The sequence below is a fragment of the Lates calcarifer genome, linkage group LG4, assembly GCF_001640805.2.
Source record: "Lates calcarifer isolate ASB-BC8 linkage group LG4, TLL_Latcal_v3, whole genome shotgun sequence".
In the NCBI taxonomy this organism is placed as follows: domain Eukaryota; kingdom Metazoa; phylum Chordata; class Actinopteri; family Centropomidae; genus Lates; species Lates calcarifer.
The window spans coordinates 23,804,558-23,831,465 of NC_066836.1; the positions used below are offsets into that span (position 1 = coordinate 23,804,558).

At 38.8% G+C, this 26,908-nt stretch overlaps 2 protein-coding genes across 2 annotated transcripts in view; one reads left to right on the plus strand and one right to left on the minus strand.

The window, feature by feature from the left end:
- agla (amylo-alpha-1, 6-glucosidase, 4-alpha-glucanotransferase a) overlaps nt 1-12,190 on the minus strand; it is a 29,785-nt gene extending 17,595 nt beyond the window's left edge. Inside the window, 8 exon segments of the mRNA XM_018679633.2 lie at nt 147-273; nt 797-908; nt 1,255-1,436; nt 4,641-4,844; nt 5,532-5,701; nt 6,880-7,090; nt 9,602-9,729; nt 12,154-12,190. Of these exon segments, the coding sequence (XP_018535149.1) occupies nt 147-273; nt 797-908; nt 1,255-1,436; nt 4,641-4,844; nt 5,532-5,701; nt 6,880-7,090; nt 9,602-9,689 (1,094 nt within the window). The 5' untranslated portion in view covers nt 9,690-9,729; nt 12,154-12,190.
- Nucleotides 12,191-15,176: 2,986 nt separating this feature from the next.
- Nucleotides 15,177-26,520, plus strand: LOC108885339 (putative ferric-chelate reductase 1). The gene is given in 18 exon segments (XM_018679639.2): nt 15,177-15,268; nt 15,947-16,194; nt 16,598-16,740; nt 16,907-17,001; nt 18,528-18,675; nt 18,793-18,912; nt 19,312-19,383; nt 19,538-19,636; nt 20,276-20,302; nt 20,304-20,428; nt 21,222-21,334; nt 21,604-21,719; nt 21,971-22,057; nt 22,597-22,694; nt 23,246-23,304; nt 23,417-23,557; nt 23,724-23,782; nt 24,890-26,520. Coding segments are annotated over 17 exon segments (1,728 nt in total). The 5' UTR covers nt 15,177-15,268; nt 15,947-16,061; the 3' UTR covers nt 24,983-26,520.
- The last annotated feature ends 388 nt before the right edge of the window (nt 26,521-26,908 follow it).

Here is a 26,908-nt window from a genome sequence, read left to right on the forward strand (position 1 = left end):
ATGTACCTTTCAGCAGCTAAGACGAAGACTTTCAAACCAGAAGACATGAAATCATGAAAGAATTCAAACTACTATGAAAACTGTCACTTCATACAAAAAACAAAGTTTTCACAATAACAGTAACAGCTTGTGGTTATGAGTCACACCTGTGAGGTACAAATGTCTCCAGAGCAGAGTCCATGTCCACTGTGTTGCCATAACGACGGTACTGTGGGTCCTGGATGATCTTTAGGCCTTTCTTCCCTCCAGTCTTACTATGGTCTGGCTTGGTACCTACAAACGAATAGAGGCCAAGCATATCTTAAGTCTGTTAAATAGCATTTACAGTAAATGTCTCTATTTTAACACATCAGCAACTCAGCTAACAAGTACAGCCACAATGATCTGTCACCAAACACACTGATATTTGACAGCAAGTGTTGATATCCATTTTATCTATGTTTTGAATTCAAAAGATGAATATGGCTTCAGAATCTGAATTAATATATTCTGAGTTCTGAGTTGGAGTACTATATGGAGCTGCGGCTTTTTAATAAAACCAAACTTCCTAACTGTAGTGAAGACCTGCCTACACAAGGCCTTTCAGTCAGATTTTTCTGTCATCTGTCCCACGTGTGTCTGACGTAATAGATATGTTTCTATTTGAATCAGTACAGGTGTTTAAAGAGAAATGTATCTCTACACTGCCTGAGCACATCCTGTGTGGATACTGCTCTGCTAATGCACTGACACCTTTTTATCAGATTTTGTAACCATTATAAAGATTGCACTGTCTAATCTTTACTGATCTACATACCATTACGTAGTAGGATTCTGAACTGCTCCACAGCATCCTCCACTTTGACCTGGAAGAACTCCCACAGTTTGATCTGAGGATACACATCTTGCCACAACACACTACGGATGGCCTGGTACACACAAATCAACATGCACAGAGAGAGAAAAAATGTCCTTTGTTAGCGTTCAAATGCTGAAAAGAAAGAAAAACATTCTACGCCATTTTCTTTTTACACCTACGCTGTAAATGACAACATTTTTTAACTTCATGTTACATGATTTTCCATGTCACAATGCAGTGTTAAGGCAAGGCATGAAGTTGACACTAATTATTGCTGTCAAATAACACAAATCCCACTGGTTGTCACATCTGTATCCTCTAGAGCAGTCAAGAAATGCCAGTCATCAAGTGTCTCCACTGTTTTTTTAGTCTGTACATTTGTGCAGTGTGTGCCTGGCTGAACTGTGTGTTCTCACATTCAGATGGCTCTCATTGGTAATATCAGCAGGAAGTCCTTTGTCCTTGTAGCGTCCCTCTGCTACTCTGGTGGTTAAATGCCAGACAGCTCTGTCTAAGACCCAGGCTGGACGCAGGTGGGGAGAGTTCACCAGGTTGTAACCACACTCTGGATGTTCTCTTATCCACACACTGTTAGCAGCTTTAAAGAAAAAGGGAACAAAAAGTTAAAATCATTTTTCTGTTTCAATAACACGTGATTAAACTGTTGTAGGTATGATGAAATCTTGGACATAGACTTAAATTGTCAAATATGATGTCAATGAGCCTGAAATGTATCACTTAGTAAACTTTATTTAAAGTTGGGAAAAGTTTAACACCACCCCCTGGACTGAACTGCCTTTGAGTAAAGCATCTGTTTTTAAGTTTTGCTATCTCTACATAGCGGGTGTTAGCATTAACAGCTGTTTAGTTACCAGTCTAGAAGAAACATTGCAAGTTCAGCATCAAACTTCATTCCTTTATTCGCCAAGAGCAGTTTCTACAATATTTTGTTTCACTCCTTTCCTCCTACTGAAGTTATCATGCTAACCAGCTGGTCCTGGCCCGGCCAACCATCTCATCACTTTCTGATAGCAACTGTAGCATCTAGACTGCTCTGAAGAAGAACTACTAAGAGGGCAAATTCTAACCTATTGTAAACACAATGATAGCTGAAGATCTTGGCAAACAACCATCACCACCACCCACTCCTGGCAAGACACGTTTAGTGGCAGAGAAAACTTAGGAAAGCCTTTTTAATCCACTGGAAGAAAATTGTGGCAAACTTTGAATTAGATTCAAACATATGGTGCATCTGTATCAAATATACATCATACAGATCATGAACCAGCTTTGTTTAAATTGTTTAGAAAAGGCTGCCATATTAGATAAAACTCTACTTTCACTCAGATATTGTGATACTCAGCCAAACTGTAAATCAACTGCTTAGTCTGTCTTACTAACCTTTACTAACCTTTTAATCAGGCTCATTTTACTGCTTGACCTTTTCTGAGAGAGGGAGAGAGGATGAGGTGATCAGGGTAGATGGGTACACACAAAGTACACGGTCCTAATATAGGAGAGCACATACAGTACAGAGCTTGAGTGTCCTTTCATTTTACCTTCATGTTAGTGTGGTTAGTTTTATTCATAAGCTACAACCCATTTCTTCCAGTATAAGCAACAACATAAAAAACCCATTGAGTTATCACTGATTGACAAACATTACAACTGACATATCACAACAGAGTGAATCTGTATTTCACAAATATTAATATTTAACTTTAACTTTAAAAAAAAGTCACTAGACCTGTAATTTTTCAATCACACTTGAATGTGTCCCGACAATATGTGTGTGGCACTGGACCTTTGTCCACCCTCTCTTCATGTTTCCTGTGTAAAAGACTACATGAGAACACATTGAACCCCATTGTACAAACACTGGCTTGTTACACTTTTCCAACAGCAGCAACTAAAACTGCACTGGAGGTATCTAAGACTACTTTACTTCCTTCTTGTCCATACTGAAAACATGACTCAAATATTCACAGTGTAGTTGGAAATAGTATGTGAACCCCTCAGCTAATGCCATCAGCAGGTGTTGATTTGCATAAAGTTAGAAAGGGTTGGATATTCATTGATCACAGTTAGACAAAATGATTTAGTTGTGTGTCTGAAGTTTCTCAAAATGTTCTGTGGACCGACAAAACTAAGGATGAATTGTTTGGAACAGAACATACTGGACTACGCAGAGGGGAAAATAAATTTCCAAGTTTACAGGATAATGTCAGGGTGGCTGTCTGTCAGCTGAAGCTCAGGAGAAGCTGGGTGATGCAAAATGACAATGATAATAAACATCAAAATGCTGTAAATCTGCTACAGAATGACTTCAAACAAAGAAAATCCACCTTTTGGATTCTGAGCCCAGACTTCAAAAAATGGTTGGAATGAGCCCTAAGGGCCATTCACACCACGTATCCAAAGAGTATATCTGAGCTGAAGCAGTTCTGTGGGAGGAATGGTCCATTCCTCCTGAATGTCGGACCCACAGCTACTGGAGGCTTTGTTCAGGCTCAACCAGTCATTAAATCCAACAGTTCACATACTTTTTCCACCAGCTCTGTAAATGTTAAATGAGTGTGTTCCATAAAGACATGAGAAATTGACATTTTAGTGTGTTTATTAATTCAAGCAAATTATGTTTGTCTATACTTGTGACTTGTGAAGATCAGATCATATTTTATGTGAAATGAACATCAAAGACCACTGTACTTGTCACTGTGTATACCATAGCAAACACACTAGGACTTAATACTGTATGTCTGAGGCTTCTAGTTTAATGGTGGTAAACTGGTACATCCGTTGTTGCCTTTAAAGTTAACACTCCCTTTGTCAAACTACTGAACTGGCTCTTTCACTTTTTGGTATATATAATGGTCTGTATTTGATGTATATTTATTCCAGGGACCCTATTTCCTCTGGGGATCAAAGGGGTTTAATGTGATTTAACTTACTCCTGTTGAATCAAACAATTTAAACACGACTGTCTAAAGGAAAAGGCCAATGGATTACTGACTCTGACTGCTTCTCAGCACTTTGTAGATTTATTGTGAGCTGCTAAACAGTATGATATACAGTATGTTCAACTCACTTTGTTGCTAATTTGGTGGCTAAGTATTAATGGAAACCTACATATACCCTCACTGAGCACTTTATTAGGAACACCTGAACACCTGCTTATTCATACACTTACTCCAAACAACCAATCATCTGGCAGTAATGCAATGTATAAAATCAATCAGGTCAGGAACTTCAGTTCATGTTCACATCAAACATCAGAATGGGAAAAAATGGATTTTGACTGGCATGATTGTCAGATGGGCTGGTTTGAGTATTTCTGAAACTACTGATCTTCTGAGATTTTAACACACAACAGTCTCTTAGTTTACACAGAACGGAGCCAGTGAGCTGCAGTTCTGTGGACAGATACACTTTGTTGATGAGAACAGTCAGAGGATAATGGTCAGACTGGTTGGAGATGACAGAGAGGCTGTGGTAACTCAGATAACCACTCCTTGTATCTACAGTCCAGGCTGCTGCTGGTGGTGTAATGGTGTGAGGAATCCAAAATACAGAATATGTACTCACATAGTTACTCACATTTGAGAGAGACTAGAGAAAGAATTCTAGGGATTTTTGCTAAAAGATTAATTGAAAGATTCATTGATAATCTAGCTGATGATTGACTTGACTTTGGCTTTAGATTACAGATTGCACCAGCGATAAAGTCAGCTTTCTCTGATTGGGCTGTTGTATGTGGTTGTAATGAGAGAAGATACTCACAAATATACATTAATATACTCACCAGTATGATTATACACCACATCAGTAATACAGAGCATGTTCCATTCTTTCTTTAACTTCTCCACCAGCGCCCCCACGTCTGCCCAGCTATAGCTCTGACCCACTGGACTGAACTCAGGGTTGAAGCTCAGCTGGTCAGCTAAAGAGTAACAGGACCTGGACTCTCCTAGAGTCTGCAGAGGAGTGAAGTGGATCATGGTGTATCCTGGAAGAGTGCAACACCAAGGAAACAGCTATTGAAATACAGCATCTACACGGCAGTAGGCAACAATGAGGCAACATACAATACTTCTTAGTAAAACAAAAAATGAACAATAGTGTGCATTTTGTATGGTTGGAAACACTCCATGCCAATGTGACCCTGATCAAGGATAACAGATTTAGTGCAATACCATAACATAACAAGGAGAATGATTCATTTGAGCTCAGTCATTTGAAGTCAAGGCCAGGACTAAAATAATACACTGTAAACAAAGACCAGTTGTCAATATGATCTAGTGACCTCAGGTGACCTCTAAGGTTCAGGATCATGGTTCCGACATTCTTACAAATCTCTTTTTCCTTTCCTCGCTCGGACAGGGGTTCTGCTACATCTGCATTTCTCTTTGCTTTTTTACCTAAAGGGAAACTGTTCATCCATTATATCATGTCAACTAACCCAGCAGCAAATTTGTTCACATGAACTATAAAACTACAAAACAAAATAATGATAATGGACACATAAATCAACCAAAAATAATTCTTTGTATAGTTATAAGTACTTTTTGAGTTGAGTCGAAAAATTGATGTGTTTAATGTTAAGTTCCACTAATAGTTAAATTTTCTGTCCTTTCCTAAACCATTTCTACAAAAGATCTAAAAATTATAATAATAATGTATAAAATACACTCACCTGACTCCTTGGCTACTCCCAGTCTATCTGGCCAGTCATCTAAGTGTCCGAGACACTTGGACAGGTAGGTCTGGATGGTGATGCAGTCTAATGGCAGGATGTGGTTGTCTGCTCCAACACGAAGAACAGGATCAACCACAAAGTATCCACCTCCTGATCTCTCTGTGTCTCTGTAAGAGACAAAATAAAGTAAGCAATAATGCGTGATAAAGCGTGCTAATGGAAAATAAGGTTGAGGTGAAAGTGTTTTGTTTCCTCACAAGAACTTTGAAATAACCAAGATTTATATCAAACAATCAATTAGTATGAAGAGCATGGTAAAGCAGAAAATAACATCTCCAATATAAACTGATAAAAATATATCACTGGATACATTATAGATGTCCTGAGCTGCAAGCTCTGGATCAGTTTTCAAACCAGGTATTTTTTTATCATGTGCAGTTAAAATGTCAGAACACCACAGGGCTGCACATATAACATAAAATCAATAAACAGCAGCTGTAACTGGGTCATATGTACAGTAACCTTTTGTTTATATAACTGATCAAAATCTATCAAATTCTAGTTAATAACAGTCTAGAAAGGCGTCCAAACTTAGTGTGCCCACAATGTGTATCCATAAAGTTCAAAGCCCTTCTCCTTCATTTGCCACTATGAATCCCTGTTACCCCCTCCACTTCTCCCCTTTGTACATTCTCCTTTGGGAGAGGTGAGTGCCATTTATTATTCTAATCTTATTATAACCTGTTAGTTCTTGCTTCATTCTAAAAGTAGACTGGGCAGCTGCAAATCAGTCAGGATCCTATGCAAGTAAATGCATTAAGATGCTGCTGGTTGGTTATATCACAGAAAGGATACACACTGTTTTATTGCCTTATGTACAAGTGATCTGTGGAGAGTGCAATGAAATGAAGCCACAGCAGAGTGTGGGATGCAAAGATGGAATTAAAGTTTAACAGAAACAGAACTATACACTCAAAATCAGATATCTTCTATCCAGCAGTACATCGTAGTATGGTACTGGTCAAGCACAGGAATTGTGACCAGACTAAAAAAATGAAGATATTAAGATCAGGCTTGCCACAAAAAACTCAGTTTGGACCAGTCTAAAACTAACTGATGTTTATTCAAGTTTACAAGTATATATAATATCACTCTAACAGGTAGTACATACTGCATGTGTATTTCAACAGAAAATAACGAGTCCTCATCACAGAAGAGACTCTCAAGCATTTTTCAAAGAGATACTGGCAATTTTCACCTCTATTTTGCCAACAAATCACTCTCAATAAGATACTATTGTATGTATGAATGTACTGTATGTCATCCACTATCAGAAGGGTCTTACCCATATCCAAAGTAGTACTGATAGGACCCAGCTATCTTGAGGTCCAGGGAGCAGAATTTATCGGAGTCATCCTCCCTTCCTGTTGGGTAGTTCCACACCAAAACACGGAAGTTGTTTCGTATAAACTGCTGTCCTTCAAGTGGATAGTTGGTGTGCACCATAACCCTCCGGCCCTGGAGACTTGGACCCAGGCGGAACTGCAGCTCAAACCCTGAGGAGACAGAAATGTTTTAACTATGATATACATGCTGTTCTTGTTGGACAGTTTGGTTGAACAATGTAGTTACAGTGAAGGTGTGGGAGGCTACATCTACTGAGTTCATCAGATAAACAGTGGGAATGTATGTAAAGTGTTGTGTGTGGTTGGTACATATATATGTATGTATGTATAAATGCGAGTGGGAAGACTAATAAGTTAAAACAAAGAAAAAAATTACAAAATTAAAGTTAAATGGACGACAATAATAAGAGTGACAATCATAATAAAACAATGACAAAGTGAAGTGGAGGCAAGCTGGGTCCTGTGGAGTTGCAGACTGCAATAAAGCCACTGGCCAACATCACAGGGGCAGGCAAGAGTACATGAGAGTACATAAATCAACAACTAAAATGGATGGTATAAATGACCATTGCATTGCAACTTGAGTTTAACTTGGCTGCATATTTAGTGAAAAAAGAGAAGTAAGGCACAAAAAAAGCAAAACCAAAAAAAAAAAAAATCATTTTTTTCATCCTGTGATGAAATCCAATTAACTTCTGAGTTTGAATCTATCATTAACGTGGGTCCTGACATGTTTGAAAAGGTTCACTCACTTTGTGCACCAGCACTTAAACTCTTGACAGTTTCTTTGCTTGTTCTCTCATCCACATTGGCCTGCATAGTGTCACTGACAGTCCCATCTTAAACACACTCATACCAAGACACAGCTGTGCTGCTTTGAAATATACAAAAGGAATACCTAACACAGTGAGTCATACTGACATCAAAAAAAAATTGTTAGACTTACTGGTCCACCAGAGTTGGCTATATATAGTCCAATGGTCACAAAATCCCTATCAGGTTCAGAGTGCTGTAAATGTCAAGTGGTACACTCTCCTGCAACACAACTAGCTGCTCCTTTTTCAGCCAACACACACACACTCTGCACTTCTGTGAGTGGATGTCTTTATTTTCCATTCATATTGAACTGAATGACTGAAATACTGAGAAGCAGGGCTTCCTACATACTCTGTCTATTTTCACTTGGGTGAGAATAGTCACACAGCAACTATCTGGCTATTTACACCCAGCTGTCCCCTATCTAGCCACATTGGCTATTCAACCCCAGGTGTAAACCGCACCTGCCTTGCTCTTATGTCCTAGTAACCACTTAGACCAACATTAAGCTGCAGACTACATATTTAATCAAATGTATTCTTATTGACACCTATAGAGGACTTTTCTTGTTGGGTTTATGTGAACCATAGAACTTCTACATCACTTTCATAAAACCAACTTTGGGGCCTCTAGTTTGATGGTGGTGGTGTTTGTTGTATGAACTGGTGTAAGTGACAGAGATAAATCAGAGATAAATTCACCAATTACAGACTGAAAATACAATTGAAAGAGACTTATTTGGCCCAAAACACACTCAGCAGGAAGCTCATGGTTGTAAGAGTCAGCAGCAGATTCTGAATGTAACATAACTGCACTGTGATTATGATTACACTGTGATTGGTAATGACCTGCTCAATTTTGTTACCAGGGCAGGGTGCCACATTAATTCAAGATAATTCCTGTTACCAGCACCAATGCTGATTGGAGTTTAAACTGACTAGAACTCATTGTGTTAAAAAAAAAAAAGTTGCAGTCTAATTTATTTAGGTCACTCTAATCCTCTGCCCCCTGATTTAACAGTGCAGGTGAGAGAGGTGCAGGTGAGAGTTCATATTCCTCTACAAATCCAAAACACTGGGGTTCTGCAGATGCTCATGCTTTTAGTCATCACCACCTGAGCAATCCAAATAATCTCCTGAATAACTTGAAAACTGAACCGAAAACTCAAAATTAAATACACACATATTCCGTTTCACTCAAAAATGCATCATATTACTTACATACATTTAATCACAAAAATGACATTCTTTCAGCAGAAACTTGCACCTGCATTACTAACTGGATATAGTTCAACACTGATTCCCAAGGCATTTGTCCTACTGCTTAAACTTAACTTTTATGCATATATACTGTCTATTCCATATTTGGCATAACATCAGTCAGTAGGTTTTGCCCACTGCCAGCATGTGTTTAATGACATATGTATTTACTTACTTGCTTCCTAAACATCACAATGGTTGCCAATGGGAAGACTGAAATGTTTAAGTCAATTGGCAACCATTGTGACTGTACAGTTTAAGTTCAATTTAAATTTTGGATGAGTGTACTTTTTGATTTTTGGTGATGGTACTGGTCACATGAAGAACATTGAATACTAGCACAATATCAACTACTGACTGCTTCAAGGTACAAGATATAATATAGATATCCATGTTAGCTGCTGCAGTAGAATCATCTTCCATAATACTACACTGTATACAAGGAAGAAGATAGAATGGCTGCCTGTAAATCATTTTGCTATTTCACCATCATCAAGTCTGGGCAACTCCTTCCTTGTTTTTGAATTCTACAACAGATTTCAGCCATTTAGTATTGCGGAAGACATTTGTTTGAAAGAAGCATTACCTTGTTCAAGTCTGAACAGAGTCCGCTCTAAATTCTCCTGGTTGTTGAGCATTAGGACTCTGATCTGTTTCAGGTGTTGAGGTAACATCTTGAGATGATCTCTTTAAAGTTGACTAATCCCTGGCCTCCTGTAAAGAAGAAAGACAGGTTTAAAAATGATTCATCTACCATTTTCTGTAGACGGAAAAAAAAAAAGAAATTCAACCCACTCCTGATCACTTGTAATAACTACTGAATAACAGTCAAGGCTTGGTTAGTAGACCCCAGGTTAATATTATCCATTGAATGTCTACAGCTTCAGCTTCCCTCAAGGCATTTCTCAGATATCCACCACTGGAGGCAGCTCTCAATTTCCAACTGAGTCCAAACATTATCTGTCACAGTTTTATCTGATATTTTGGAACCGTTCTCTGAGTGCACTGGTTTGAAACCAAATGATGAGAAATGTACAATTACAACACACAAAACATGTGTTGTGCAGTCACCTGACCTTGACCTTTCGATTTGTTGGGCTTTTTCAAGTTTACTTGAGTCCAAGTGAACATTTGCTCCAGATTTTTAGTGATTCCCTCCAGGCATTACTGAGATATCACCTTCCATAAGAATGGGTCAACGGACAACCTAAAAAAAATAATGCCATGGCTGTCATGGGTGTGGAAGCATAAAAAAAGGTTCTATCCTTTTTTACAACTTTAGCCTTTTCATACAGGTTTTGATGATAACATGGTTAGAAATGAAAGAATCCAGAGTTGGATATGCTTTCAGTTTAATCTCCCACACTGACAGGCTCAGACTGAATCCTGAAGTAAATTTATATGGCTAAATTCTAACATTTGAATTGAAGGGAAACCAATTTTGGGGAGAAAATATATTTAAGAAATAAAATAGTTCATTGAATCCAATGTTTCCCTTCACTCATACAATCAACTGATCTCTGCTTTAAAAATTTCTAATGTTTCTCAAATGCAACTTTATTTTAGAAGTGTACATAGCAAATGGAATAATACTTAAAATTATTTTAGTCATTAGGTGAAGTTCATTTTACCACTGATTTAATAAGGCGTATGTATTTGTTATTAATTTGTCTCTTTCCCATTCTAATATTCCACGTTACGTTACTATTTTCTTGAGATGATGAGGATTCAGGACCTTTTTTCTTTTCTTTTCTTTTTTGGTGCTAGGTTTGGCAGTAAATGTGTGGCATTTATGTCTGAGTTGATGTTCATTGCGGATGTCAAGGCAATCTTAACAGTTGAGTGAGACATGTGTTGTGCAAACTGTTGTAACACAACATAAGGAAGTTGTTCCTAATAATTCACACACCATGATGTATGTACGCATGTCTTTATATTCTGAGGGCACGCATTATCTATAATAGTAAATAGTAAATGATCCTTACATCTCTGAAGATTTTGATTGCATACTTTTACTACTTTTATAGTGTGGTACTACTTTTACTTAAAAGTGAAAGATTTGAATACTTTATACAACACTGACTGTATTAAAAATAAAAAAAATTAAAAAAAATGAATGTACTGTTTGTTACCTTACAGTGCACAATCAAAAGAAAGATTTACAGTGTACAAGCTGATTTTCAAGGACTACAGCTGAATTTTCTGTTGTTGCAAAGGACTTCCTGGAGTTCCATGGACCCCAGAGGCCCTGGAAAGTACTTGAGCAATGGTTTGAGCACAATGTTAGCCCAACAGTATCCCAGACTTACACACCGGGCCAGATCTTGCTGTGACAGTTTTGGGTTCAGTTCTACAACAACTGGAGAAGGTTAATGCATCCAGAGTCAGTGAACCCCACTGAACCCTCCCTCTGAGACTGCGCAGTGCTTCAGTCCGATCAGGACAAGGTCAGCAATCCAGCCGTTAATGTCACACTACCTATTTTTAAAACTCCCACGACCGTTCAGTTTGCTTGCCACATACCGACACAAAGTGACGAACGGAGATAAACACGTAGAATCACATCAAAATGACGGTAGATAATTATTCGCCACGGTGATGCAGGAATCTGTAAAGCTAACATCTCGTTTGTGGCTGGATTCCAAACTCCATACAAGAGTGATAGTTTAATGTTGCCTGCCTTGCTAACATACCCTTATTCTACAGTATATATACAGTGCAAATGCCCAGTTTAATTCCTAGTATCCACTTAACAATTCGGCAAACTTATAATTTAAAAAAGACACCGTATTTCAAGAAAACAACAAAATTAAGTTGGTGTTCACTTGGTAATTCACACAGTCGTCTCCTGCTAGAATGCACTGTGGTGGGCGGTGCCGGCAAGTTGGAAATTTACTGAACTAAGTAATGCACGGGTGTCATTTTTGGGTGTAAAGCTGAGTTAATAAGCGCAACGTGAAAAGCGTTACGTTGATATTAAGGTTATAGGAGTTAGCTGAACTTGTGCACGTAGCAAACGCAAAATTTATCCTCTGACTTGTCAGCCACTAGCTGGGGATACAACTCGTACATACACTCAATATTTGACAATACCACACAACAATGCAAAGACACGTTTAAATGTCCATTCCCGTTCACCTGTCAGTTGTGTCTTCGGTCCTTCACAGCAACAGGAGAACACTTTGCAGTGAACAGCTCGGTTCTTCCTGGGTTGACAGTGGCTGAAAGAGGAGGCGTGGTCCGCAGACCGGGGCTATTACCGTAATAACCCGAGTAAAACGGAACAAAATCGGACGAACCATGCAAATTTGCCCTCTTAAAGATTTGTTTATTCTGAGAAACGACAAAGATTTGTGCTAATTTAATGTAAACAGAATTTTCACCACGCACTTTCATCTTGAAAGCTGCCCAGTAGCCTCTGTCATATTTAAATACCTAGAAATTCAGTGATGGCTGCTTACGTTGTGATGCACATGTCAAGTAAATTAAAATCTTGACAGTGTAATCCGCTGGATTACAAAGATATAAGAGCAGTGCCGGGGTACTTGATGTCATCTAGCAAATATATTGAAACAAATGACAACATGTGATTGGAAATTGCTGCCATAATGCTCACAAAGAGAACTTAAGTGTCTAATTTCTGTTGCGCTTTATCTGAGCTTTACCAGACACAGACAGCACATCATGTACACACACAAACAGACTAGGAGTTACATAACCTGGCACTGCAGTGCAGTTGTTGGGCAGACAGAGAGCAGCACGCCAGGCCTGTGCTGCAAGAGCAGTGGCAAGAAACATAATGCCAGTATTATGTCATCCACTAATATAGATAAGGTAAATTAAAGTGGAATCCAATTACTAATGAGTTTCTGTAATCAATTATTGTAACTGATTATTTCTGTAAACATTAAGGAGGTATTACAACGTTGGACCATCTCTGTTTTTATATTGTTACACATTTCTCTTACATGTGATTAATAATACTGACATTGTTAGATATTAGTCCTGTCATTTCATTGTCCATATTTTATATATTTAAAAAGCATGTACGAGGGTCATTCAATAAATAAGGTGAATTTTTTGGAATAAGGACTTTTAATACAGATAGAAGCTTACTTTTTTTAAAAAAAATTTTGTTTTACTTTTTTTTCACATGGATTTAATTTCTTTTGCAGATTAAAAAAAACTTTGAGAGTTTTGGCGATTAACAAAGATGGCCGACCAAAAAGCATGCTCCAGGATTGAACAGCGGTCAGGTATCAAGTTTTTGGTTGCTGAAGGGTGCAAACCCGTTGAAATTCATAGGAGAATGTCAACTGTGTATGGTGCCACATGTTTCAGCCAAAAAAATGTCTACAAGTGGGCTAAATTGTTTAAAGAAGGACGGAGCAGTGGGAAGGTGATGCTCACCGTTTTTTGGGATATGCAAGGCCCAATCACCATTTCATTCCTTGAAAAAGGAAGCACTGTGAACAGTGCTAACTACTGTGAACTGCTGAGGCAGGTCAAGAAAGACATAAAGAACAAACGCAGGGGTCATCAGTCAAAAGGAGTCATCTTGCATCATGACAACGCAAGGCCTCACACAGCAGCCCAAACGGTGCAGACCATCAACGAGCTGGGCTGGGAACTGCTCCCTCATCCCCCTTATAGCCCAGACCTTGCCCCTTCAGACTTTCACCTGTTTGGTCCCTTGAAAGCGTTCACGAGAGGCACAAAGTTTGAAAGTGACAATGAAGTCAAAAGTGTTGTGAGCGACTGGCTGAGACATCAGTCCAAAGATTTTTACGCTGAGGGAATACGGAAGCTTGTGCACAGATGGGAAAAGTGTGTGACAGTGCTGGGAGACTACGTTGAAAAATAAAAAAAAAGTAAGCTTCTATTTGTATTAGAAGTTCTTATACCGAAAAATTCACCTTATTTATTGAATGACCCTCGTACATTCTATGTATTCATTGATTTTTGTCAGGTTATTTTTGCACAGTGGTGCAGTGGTTAGCACTGTCACCTCACAGCCAGAACGTTCTGGGTTGACCCTGCTGACTGGTTTGTGCTTCTCTGTGTGGAGTTTCCATGTTCTCCCTGTGCCTGTGTGGGTTCTTTTCAGGTACTCCGGCTTCCTCCCACAGACCAAAGACATGCAGTTGTGACCATGAAAGTCAATGGTTGTTTGTCTTTATAGGTCAGCTCTGTGATAGACTGGTGATCTGTCCAGGGTGTACCCTACCTGTCACTCGGTGTCAGTTGGGATTGGCAGGAATCAAAGGGTTTTAAACCTTATTTAGGGGCTGATTACTGTGGAGTGATACAGCAGGTCTTCCTTTGTGCTGCTGTCAGCACTGTTCCCAACAACCCACCACTCCACCTGTGCTCCATAAACAGCACTTCAACATACATGCAACATAGTAAACAAAGTGCAATGTTACATTACATGTAAATATACTGTAAAAATTGTTTCCCTATTAATTATACTTCAATCCTACATCCTATATCTTTACCAAATTTCGAATCCCACACTGCAAACTCTCGACGTGAATACTATATATCTTCACAGGGTGATGGCTTCGTAAAGTCATAGTATACTCACTACTGCATCCACTTCTGCTGAAGTGTAAAATCATCTACCATCTCCAAAAACTCCAAAAAGCTTTAAGCAGTAACCCACACTGCTTTCTCACCTGTTTGGTGCATTTCAAGTAATCTCTGAAGCACTCCTCTCATTATCTCTGTTTCTAGTTATCATTAACTTTTTATGCCATATGGCCAGAGCAGAAATATGAGGGGAGATGAAAGTTACACAGACCTTTTTCATAGCATTTGACTTTGGTTAAATGAAAACTAAAAAGTTCAGATGAGCCTTATCAGTGTCATATTATGATGCCATTAGAGAAATTAGTTTACTCAGTCAGCAAGAGTCTCTGATGCTCCTGCTCTCTGGGCCCAAAAACACAGACCACTGAGGAACTTTCTAAACATTTGCACCTGGTCAGCAACTCTCAGTTTGAAGGAAACAACTTATACAGTGTTAGATGTGATGTGTATGTGGTAAGATAATGGAAATGACCTGCCCCGGAATGAAAAGTCATATCAGGACGTTCCAATAGTCCATCCATCAGGTTGTAAAACTGCAGTAATATTACCTTGTGCTCCACTTTAAAACACAAACACACACACCTTGGAACTCACATGCTCTACTGCCACACTTGGAAAATATTCTGTAGGGTTTTTCGTTTTGCTGCAGCAGAGCAGAGTGGTGAGTAGTCATTTCAGTTTAAGAGTCTTTCTCCTTTAGAGGGAAACATCTCACATTTGTTTTTGTGACAGTTTTTGTACATGGTGGCTCCTCCAGTGGCCAGGAATTTATTTAGAATAAAAATTCAAGGCAAAAGTTATGATGTATTGCAAGACTGTTTAGACTGGCAAATAATACAGTCCTTGTGTTACACAGCAGTTTGACATCCAGAATGTAAAGGTCACACAAAAATGTTAAAGTGACCATTTCAAAACCTGTGTCAGAACCAGTGTCACACAAGGCTTTTAAAACTGAAGAACTTCCATACTCGCATAGACGCCCTGTCTTTCAAGGAAGGCAGCTGGTGACTGGGATGAACTCAATGTGCTTCTCCTACCAGTAAATGCATTCAGTTCAACTGTGCCATCACAGCAGTGGCACCATTGCTGGAGTAAAGAAAACATAAATCAATAGATGGATTACATACTGTGAATGAAAATTAGTTTAATTTAGTTAATTATATTGTGTCACCTACTGAATTTCACTTTTGAACCATTAACAAGTTAGATATTGATAAAATATCCAGTCTATATTTCTAGCTCCCTTTTAATTAGCTGACTGCTAAGTGTTCATTTGCAGCCATTTTGGCAGTAGTTTGTTGACACCACAGAGTTGTCACATGTAACTTTTTCATTTCAGACACCCTACACACCCTGTGACCGCTGATTCTTTATCCTGTAAATGTCTCCTGTGGGCTTGTGTTGTCTCCTCTTCATCTCCGTCTCTGTGTGTTACTGGGTACCAGCAGGCTGCTATGCCAATGGCAAAGTCACCAAAGCCTGTGGCAACATGGCAACCCCACCATGGAGTCCCAGGTCAGACAACTCACAGCCCTTACCACCTAACAACCAACACCACCATGTTCAGCCCCGGAGATCATATCCAAGGTAACTAACAACCACATTGGAATATTAAAACCAAACACCAATATCTGAATTTCAAGGAAACCAAATGCTGTCATAAACAAAATGCCAAATGTAATGTTTTATCCAAACTTTAAGGAAATCTAAATCACAATCCAAGATGTCAGTTCTTATTAGCAAAAACACTTTGGTCTAAGCTAAATACGCACAACTGCAAAAAGAAGAATCTGTGACAATTATAAAAAATTAGAAAATTTGACCAAACTAATGCAATTTAAGAAGATTAAAGTTAGTCAAACTACAGATCAGACTAACAGTAGTTTATTTCATTATTCATTTACAACCAGTTCATTGGAAATAACAACATTACATGCTTCCATTAATAAAGAAATGTTAATACTTTTTAAAACACTTTCAATATTTGCAGTCATTCTATCTGGAACATCATATTTTGAGGGCTTCCTGCTTCAGGCCAGAGATGCAGCCAGTCAGAGCTCAGTATCCACTGTTGGCACCTTCACCCTGACCAATCCCGACATGACACAGCTGCTCACCTGTAATAAGCAACAGGTGCACATATGCACACATGCACACAAAGACACATTATATAGTAGCAATGATGACATAAAGAAACACACTTAATAACATAAATGAATATGTTCCCTTATTAGAAAATATTACACAATATTATACCATTCATAGAAATGTGTGTGTGTGTGTGTGTGTGTGTGTCTAGGGTTCAGCAGTGAGCCATACGAGTGATGCCAGACAGACAGAGGTTGTTGTCATCTGGAATGCTCCTCCAGATTCTCCCAGTGAGGTCCAGTTTCTGTGAGTTTCATTCTTTTTCTAAATGCTAATTTAAAGCTACCACATGTAACTTTTGCTGAACAGTGGCCACTGTGGTCACAAGTGATCATTACGGTATAACAGGATGTACAATAATAGTTTTCCATTAGCATGGGTGTCAAGTTATACTTTGAGACTTTGTGCAGCCTCAAACAAGCTGATCCAGTCTACCCAGAGTTATTTAACTGGATTTCATTCAATGAGCAGACAGCTTGTCCATGTTTTTTTTAACTTCTTTTGTGATTTCCTCAGGTTATAATTCCACTTGCTCTATCAGATTCATGAGTTCTGATTATTAATCATTAGCATAAGGCATTAGGCATTAGGTGTAAAACCGTCCACCTCTCCAGTCCTTGTTTATGTCTCAGCCCTGCACAATACAGTTTTTATTTTCCTCCTCTTCCAGATTATTATTTCGTAGAAAACTCCAGTTTGACTTGACAATGAGTACAGGAGAGTCATAAAGACAGGAAACTGGCCCTGTTACACAGAGTGAAGTTTTATTAGCAACAGTTTTATTAGCCCGTGTAACTAGATGTAACTGAGCTCTGCCACTGAAACTGGCCAGTTAAACAACCCTCTGACTGTGGTCTGCAGTGGTCTGCGGTGTCTGTGCTGTTATGTCTTGTCTGAATAGGATCTTAAGACACAGCTGTGGATGCAGTCAGTTTGCCACAGTTAGCTTATATCAATCAAACTTGGGTAATATCTCATACTGTTTCACAGTAAGAATGACATGACAAATGCAGTAGCATAAAATATATACTTAGATAGGAAAATAATATGTACAGTATACACTAGCCAGTTATACATCTATACAACAAGTTTTTTAGTATGAAGGCTAGCTAGTTTCTCAGCTGAGTACAATATTTCTAACTGTAACACAACACTTCCAGTTGTTTCACATGGTGCTCATAGACTCACTCACTGCACATTGCCATAGTAGTGGCAAGTAAAATGCAGCAAATTAGTCTTTGAACAGGCTCACCTGCAAGTTATATGAACATAATGTACAGATTCCAAATTAATGAGCCAAGACCTTTGACCATAGAGAGGCCACAAATATCCACAGCAATCAGCCATTTGTCTAACATGGAGTGAAGAAATATTCATTGTTTGATTGAGAGGGTTAAAGTTTTAAAGCTAATACTTGTCACTACAGTTTAGAGCTGGTAATTGTCCCCAAGTATTTCTCCACATTTTTTACAGTGTGATCTTGGCTGGCTTATCTCCTGTGTCAAAGTACAAAAGCTAATGTCTGTAATCATTTACACACTGACTTTAAATTTCAGTGACCATGGCTGAACCTATTGATGTGAGTGAGGTTTTTGGTTTGGGCATTTCTCATTGAATGCACACTAAAACCTTGATCCAACTGACCAGTTACAGTTTCATTATCAGCACTTGGAAAGTGTAGTTTATATTCATTTTAGGGAGGGTTGTGTGTCTGTGTATATCCTCCATATCACTATCAAAGGTTTAGATCTATCTATAGGTATATTTTCCAGGGTGACTGTAGTCTTCCACTACAGTGTATTTTGGGTGAGGCTGCCTGGACCAGTCATCTATCAGCATGGTGTTACACCTCATCCACCTCAGTCCACCACTACACCTCCTCCAATACTGACAACCACACCCTCTATCCTGCCGGGACCTGTGAGTCTTCAAACATTTGAACAAATCACTGTGACATTGATTCCCTGTCTGAGTAATCACATAAAATGACTATAACATGCTAAGACTAAGAACTTCCCCCTCATCTTTTGCATTTAGTTCAATTCTAATGGCTGTGGCCAAACAAAATCCTGCCTGTCAGACCCCCTGGGCTGTGATCCAGAAGACGGTCCTCACTGCTTCTTCTTGTCCATGACTACAGAGGGACCAGACAAAACGGTTTGTCTTTTAACAATTTACCTTACTACAGTTAAACACACTACATGCAGCATTTTAACATCAGTAAAACAGAGACACTGTGTATTACCATATGCCAAGTAATCTGCTAGAGACGCTACCGAGATTAAGGATGACCTCTCGCACTGTCTGTCTCACTGTCTGGTTTTGCTTTCTCTGTGTGTTGTTTAGCAACAGTCAGACATGACCACTCTCAGTCCCTGTGAATGTAGTAAGACAGAATACTATAATAGATAGTGGTAGAATACACACTCTGTGTCCTTACACTCTTCATGGCATCATGTAGACTGGAGTATTAGAAATTACAGGAATAATATATTGACATACTGAAAAACACATTTAGAATGTCACTTGCTGCATCCTCATCGTTGTTCTCTGCAGTCTGTGATATTTGAGCTGAGTGGCCCAGCGGAGGGATACGTTGCCTTTGCTTTGTCCTGGGACAAGTGGATGGTAAGCTAGTCCCTCTGTATAACCCTAAATACTGTGTGATATGTGGACTAGGTTGATGCTCAGCAGCTTCCTGTTATGATTCATTTATCAACATGTTGCACCTCTGTTAACCTGAATACCTGCGTTGTGTTTTTGCATGTGTTTGTGTGTGTAGGGAAATGATGATGTGTATATGTGTGTAGAAGATGGGGGTAGAGTATCAGTGAGTGCTGCCTTCGTTACTGGACGAACAAACCCTGAAGACCAGTCTCAGGTGATAACAGAAGACACATTCAGGATAAAAACATGTAAGCTTTGTCTGAATGAATGAGCAGCTACATGGATGTAAAGTATATCACTGAACACTGCAGTGGTTAGCTTAGCTTAGAAAAGAGACTGAAATCAAAGAGAAACAGTTAGCCTGGTTGTATCTGTCACTCAGATATTAGGTTCATAGACTAATAACATGTTTCCCATTGACGATTTGGTGGCAGCATTAATTACTGGCTGGATAATGTTCAGAGGAGTGGAGTCGGCAGGAGTGCCAAAGTTTTAAAAACATGTATCAACACCTCTAAAACTTATTAATTAATATCTTATTTGTTTAATCTGTTCATAAACAGAAATGTAAAAACCTATGGTTGTGGTTCAGGCGGAGTTACATGGTGGAACTATTTCTTGTCAAACAACAGCTGGGTATAGTGTCAGTGGACTCCTGAGATACTGAGTCTATAGTGAAGTGCATGCCATAGCCAGGACAAAATGCTTATCACCAGATGCTGGCTAGAATAGCACATAGCAAGACACTTCCCTTCTGCTAGAAGCGAACAATTAAGTTGTCTTTAAGTTGGATTTTAAGACTTAAACCACCTAAATGTCATTGTTGTCCTTCTTTGTGTGAGTGTGTTTGTAGTCTGGAATCTCTTCAGTATCATGGCGGCCTGGCAGATGGAGTAATCCAGTGCAGGTTTAGTAGACCAGTCAAACTGGCCAATCAGGAACCAGGCCGCTATGATCTGGACCAGGAGTACTTTCTGTTTCTGGCCAACGGACGTGCTCTGTATGGTAAGAGATTATGTACAATACACATGCATTACCTGAAGTATGACCCCATTGACCCTGGCAATCATCTTGTGTCATGGAGGCTAATTAAAATTCCTCTCAGTCTGTCAAAGCTTTATTATACCACATGACAGTTTGATTAGCAGTGGATCTTGGAATGGGTATCAGTTTTATTTGAACAACAGGATGTCATTAACAGGAAATGTGAGGACATAAAGCCTCTTCACTGCTTTGGTGATTTTTTATTACATTCTGGTTAATATTCAGTTGGTCTCACAAGACTGAAATGTTGTGTGAACACATGACGTGATGCACTGTTGATTTAGTCTAAAGAGAAAAAGTTAATGAAGATGCTGCAGTTTGACCAAACAGTAATTAAATTCAATTCAATTATTATATTTACAGAGAAAGACCTAGTAATTCCCACCATGAGCACTAGGTGACAGTGGCAAGGAAAATCTTCCATTTTAGAGGCAGAAACCATCGAGCAGAACCAGACTCAGGGTGGGCGGCCATCTGCCTCGACCAATAGTACTTATGTGCCCCACTTTTGTGGATAACAGATAGAGGTATATTTCCTGCCGTTTGTTTAGAGCGTGTGTCAGCCTAGTGTCGTTGTCAGCTTTAGCTGACTTCAAAATATCTGAGGTTCCCACAATGCCTGTTAAACAGTAACACTGAATTCCTGCAATTCCTAATACAGGAATTACAACAATTCCTAATATAGGAATTGTTAATATAGGAATTGTTCTATATAGGAATTTTACAAGCACTCTCTTTTTCTCTTTCCTCCAGGCTGAAATATGGAAACATAGTCACCAACCATTAGTCTCCACACATAGAAAACGTATCACAGGCCCCCCTGAGGTCCTAACAGGTTCCCGAGGACCCACCATAATGAAAATGCATGGTAGGTTGAGTTCATCATTTTTATATCACTATCACTGAGACATAGTATAGTCTATGAGTTACCTACAACATATGTGAAATAAGTTAATGTAAACATTAAGAGATCCCTTTATATTTAATGAATGATTGAAGGAAGAGGAGGTCATGCAATAGGTTTGATCTTATGCCTCTCTGCAACCTGCAGTGTAGCATTAAAGTATTTGTAGTGTATTTAGTGCAAACACTGGGAAGCACATTCGATTAACAGCTGAATACCCTCTGCTTCTGTAGGTGCATTAATGTTGTTAGCCTGGATGCTAACTGGGAGTGTTGGTACCATTGTCGCCAGCTTCTATAAATCTGAGTGGCCAAATCAAATTCTGCTCGGCCAGAAAGTCTGGTTCCAGGTAGATGTTGCACACACACACACACACACACACACACAAAAACACACAGATTTATCAAAAATTAAACAGAAGAAATGGGAGAAAAGGTGGGGACGGGATGAGCCGTGTCCCCAGTTAGAAAAACATACATTTTTGAATTAGGTTTAGCATAGTTGAATGCAAGTTTATATGAATACTCTGAAAGTCACTATGGTAAACATGTGTGTGTGTGTGTGTGTGTGGTGTGTGTGTGTGTGTGTGTGTGTGAGTAGGTTCATCGAGGCCTGATGACGCTGACTATGACTCTGACCATTGTAGCCTTTTGCCTTCCATTTTTCTATAGGAAAGGTTGGAGTGAGGTACAATTCACACACACACACACACACACACACACACACACAACCAAACAGTCAACAGTCATGTTTCCATAATTTCAGAGGATGTTACATTGATGACAGAGTTATGTCTCACAAACATGAGAAATACAAATACACTCACACAGATTCACACAAATACCTGGAGACAGTAAGTGGACCAGTCAGAACACAAAGTCCCAGTGACTCAGTGTTTTCAGTTATAGTCATTTTTATTGGGAAGTTCAGGCTGTTGTTAAAATGATTGGTTGTAAAAAATCTCTTGCACATTATAAATGTTTGATAATAGCATCTTCTCTTATCCACTACAACAGTACATGAATGTGACACTGAAGGAGAGAGTAAGAATCAAGTCAGTACTTTGTACAGTCCAGAATCATATAGTCAAGTAATGTAATGACCACAGAAGTAATACTGGACTCATACAGTATGTGATGTCATCGCTGTCTTTGGAAATCCGAACCAGAAATATAAATAAGCGTGTGTGTGTGTGTGTGTGTGTGTGTGTGTGTGTGTGTGTGCAGCATGCAGGTGTCCATCCCTACCTAGGCTGCTGTGTTCTGGCATTATCTCTGATTCAGCCAATAATAGCTGTGTTCAGACCACTGCCTGACTCTAACAGGTAAACCCTCCTTACATTTACTGTACATGACAGGGCCTCAGTCAGTCAGTCAGACATGACTCTTATTGTGATAGGATGAACACAGATTCGTTCTGTGGAGGTTCTGATTGTTGGTTATAACATTTGCCTGGTGGCTAATGGACTTGTTCCATGAACTGCTCATAAATCTCTGTGACGTACTAAAAGCTGGTCTGGAGCTTGAGAAGATTTTGTCTCTGTTTCCTGTGTGTAGTTTAACTGTGGGAGGGCAGGAAGGGAGAGGCTTTTGGTCCATAAAATATGAAATGTCCTTTTTGACGTTTAATAATGAGGCCAGGACAGGGATGTCCACAACACTCCAGTTTATTGAGAAGTCATGGGGGTGATGAGCTGATCTTCATGTTGATGTTAATCTAACTTTTGAACTGTGTATTGAAGCCAAACTGGCTGACTGTGTGAATAACTGGCTGACAAACTGGAAGATTGAGTAAAAGTGTAACTTTAAGATTTATTTGCATTTAAACATACATTCCAGTATTCAATAATGTGGTAGCATTTGTATCTCTCTCTAGGAGATATATCTTTAACTGGGTCCACTGGGGAATTGGATCTGTGACTGAGATTGTGGCAGGTGAGTCAGTGTGAAGACTTAATTCTGAATAAATCTGTCCACAAAACACCTGCCATCACAGGATGTCTTGCGACCTGGTTGTTTAAAGATTGTGTTTTCTGTGTGACTGCAGTGGCGGCCATGTTCCTGGGCACACGTCAATCATCACTGCTCCTCCCCCAGCCATGGGCAACACATGTTTTGATTGGCTATGTGACATGGCTGGTCTCCCTCAGGATTCTCCTCCTGATTGAACACATTTACATCAAACAATGTATGAAAACTTTAACTAAGTTGATTGTGAATTGAAGGTTTTTCTGTTAGACATGTGTGTAGATTAAAGACAGATTAATAGATAAACTAATTATTATGATAAGTTATTATTCAGTGCACTTTAGAATGATTTTGCGCTATTCTAACTGTTGTTTTTTGACCTACAGTACTGAGGACAGATGATCAAGTAGCCATTCTTTCTGACCAATCAAAGCCCAGTTGCTTGGTAGGTACCCACTTCACACCACCACACAAACAGATTCTCAATATGAATCATTTTACTGTGATGCAATGATGATCCATACAGGGTGTACCCCGCTTCTCGCCCAGTGTCAGCTGAGATAGGCTCCACCCCCCGACTCTTACCAGATAAGGGGTATAGATAATGGATGGATGGAATCATTTATTGTTTTAAACTTAACTTAATAACATTGATAATAGTCACATTCCATTTTAGGTGTCCCTGCCCTGAGTGCCATGCGATTGTGCATGCTAGCTCTCTGACATGGCTCAATCACCCACTTGAATGCAGCTGAGCTATTATTAGTGTTATTAGCTACAGTCTAATAAGGCCTTTCACAGCACAATGAAAGGCAACCTGAAGTTGAACTCAGGAGTCCAGAATTCTGAGAATGAGAGGAGGCAGTACATTAAATTTGCAATACGAGTAACAGCGTCTGTCAGTGGATTAACTGAGCTGCTCAACACAACTGGAAATAGTCTCAACTCAGAGGTTCACTCATCCAGCTGTTTCAGAGCTACTCTTTCAACCATGTTGACTGTGAGATGCAATACACCTGTTATCCTCACTGTAATGTGTATTTACAGTGAAACTAAATATAATGTTTGCCACACTGTTTCTGTTTTTTATTTGTGTATATTTATTATTAAGTGTTGTACATTCTGTATAGGGAGCTGAACCTCCAGATAAACATATTGAGGAATATTAGATTGCAACTTGCAGACCAAAGTCTTCTAAAGGAAATTATATCTTCTGTTTAAAATGCAATAGAGACATCCAGACTGCTGGTAAGTTAAGATGTTCTCAGCAGATGACCATGCGTACCATTCATCTCAGGAGCAAGAACTAGTCTTTCCCTGTCACCAGGCTTGTAAACACAACATCTTAAACTACATTTGGTAACAGAACAGACACAACAGTTTCCTGTCCTCTGTTGTTGGTGGGGGTCATTCCACCCCAAATCTACACATGTAAGCTCCCAAAGCATTGTCAGTAAAAATGGGCAAAACTTGGGAGAGGTTTTCTGACTGCTGTGAGAAACATCTATTCTGTGTCTACTTTATAACCTGTGTCTCATACTGTCTGTTTCAGGGGTCCTTCACAAAGTCTCTCATCTTGGCTGCCTTGGCTTTGGGAAACTCTGGTTTCCTCATGGCCTTACTGTCTTCTATTGCTGAAATCTGACACTTAATGACAAAGGAATTGAAATAATTCTCAAGACCATGACACACTGACATTCTAAAAGGAGACATTTTAATTCAAGGTTTGGACTACAGTTATAGTACGTAATTCTAACTTAAGCAAAGCCCAGAAATGGAATGTAACAGAACTGAACTTTATCAGCTAAGAAAACAATCATTTGTATTTAAAATTTTACTATTTCCTTTTTAATATTCAAATTTTTGGTTGTATTTGTGTAGTTAGTTTAGCAACCTATATTAATATTTAATATATAATCACTTTATTCTATTTCTATATTTAGTGACATTATTAATGTTTAATAATAGCACTTATTGGCCTTTCTTAAATAATTCATGAAAAAGGTCTTGAATCAGCAACATAGTGTGAACAGATGTTTTCTGATGTTTTCACATGCACATACACTCAACAGCAGGTAGTAGCAGGAAGCTTTTTAAAAATATATATATTATATGATTGAATGGTTGTTTCTATATGTCAGCCCTATGATGGACTGGTGATCAGTACAGGGTGTACCCCACCTCTCACCCAATGACAGCTGGGATAGGCTCCAGCCCCCCCTCAACCTTTAATGGATAGGCAGTATAGATAATAGATGGATGGATTTTATATTATTATATATTTATCATGTTGGAAATACCGTGAAGTGATGGAGCTAAAAACAAATATGTTGCTATCTTTGTAAGCTTTAGCAATGTGTTACTGTTCCACTTTATATTGGACCATGTATTTTAATTTTGAATTCAGATTAAATGGGAACAAAGTCCATTAATATAGGTATATATGAACAAAGGAATGAAAACAAGGTTTTAATGCAAGAAGCTTTTTCCCTCATTTATTTAACCACGTCTCCTGAAATAGCAGCCCTTCAGTGACAGGTGCACTGAACACAGGTGTGGTGCTGCTGGATTAAACAGGAACAACTCTCTGCCCTGTTTTTTTTCTCCAAGTCAGGAAATAGAATATTTGAACTTTGCATAATTCACTTAAAACGTATATACATTTTTAAAGTGCTTAAAAATACAAATCATCACTGAAGTATAGAGAGAGCCAATATAAACAAATGGAATGGTCAGAGTTATTATAGTGACAACTAAGGTATCGATTAATTGACAGTATCAACTCATGAGTGACACGCAGGAAAACATTCCGCCTTAAAGTTGCTGGTAGCTGCCAGTAGCCTTTGAATGACACAGTGATTAGATTAATTTTCCACCTAGCTAATGTTAACTAGTAAAGATGAAAAGGCAGCAGAACACCCTGTCATTCATCATTCACTCTTCTGGCAGTTTCTTTATTTGTGATGCAAATACAAAGAAACTTTACAAAGCCAGTCTATTAAACTCAGACAGCTTGTGGTGCCTGCAGGAAATGAAAGCTTGCTCAGCTATGTTTTCATAGCCTAGCCTGTTAGATGAGCTTTACCTCCACCTGCACTGCAACTCTTCCTCAGAGTGGATGTTTCAAATGTGGTTTCATTTGTTCAGCACAAGTAAATAAACAAAATCATTCAAAACACAAAATGGAAACTTGTGTTCATTGATATATTGTTGATATATTGCTTACTGCTATGTTAATTGCAACTTACTTACACCATAATGTAACACCTAAAATGTCCTTGTATCTATTTACAACTACATTATAGTGCATTACAAACCATTTACCAAATCTTTACAATTTCTTTATATAGATTCTAAATAGGGGGCTGAAATGTTACCAGATTAGGTTTCAATTCCTTAATTGTCAAAATGATCAATAATTACAACAATATAGTACAAAAGCAGGAGCCCTGATGGCACTGTCATATTTGAATTCAGAAGCATTTGACCATTTCTGAGGACATTTTATTCACTGTGTAATCTGTGGGCAAGTCAGTGGGACAGTAAAGATGTTACTCCTCTAAATAGTTGC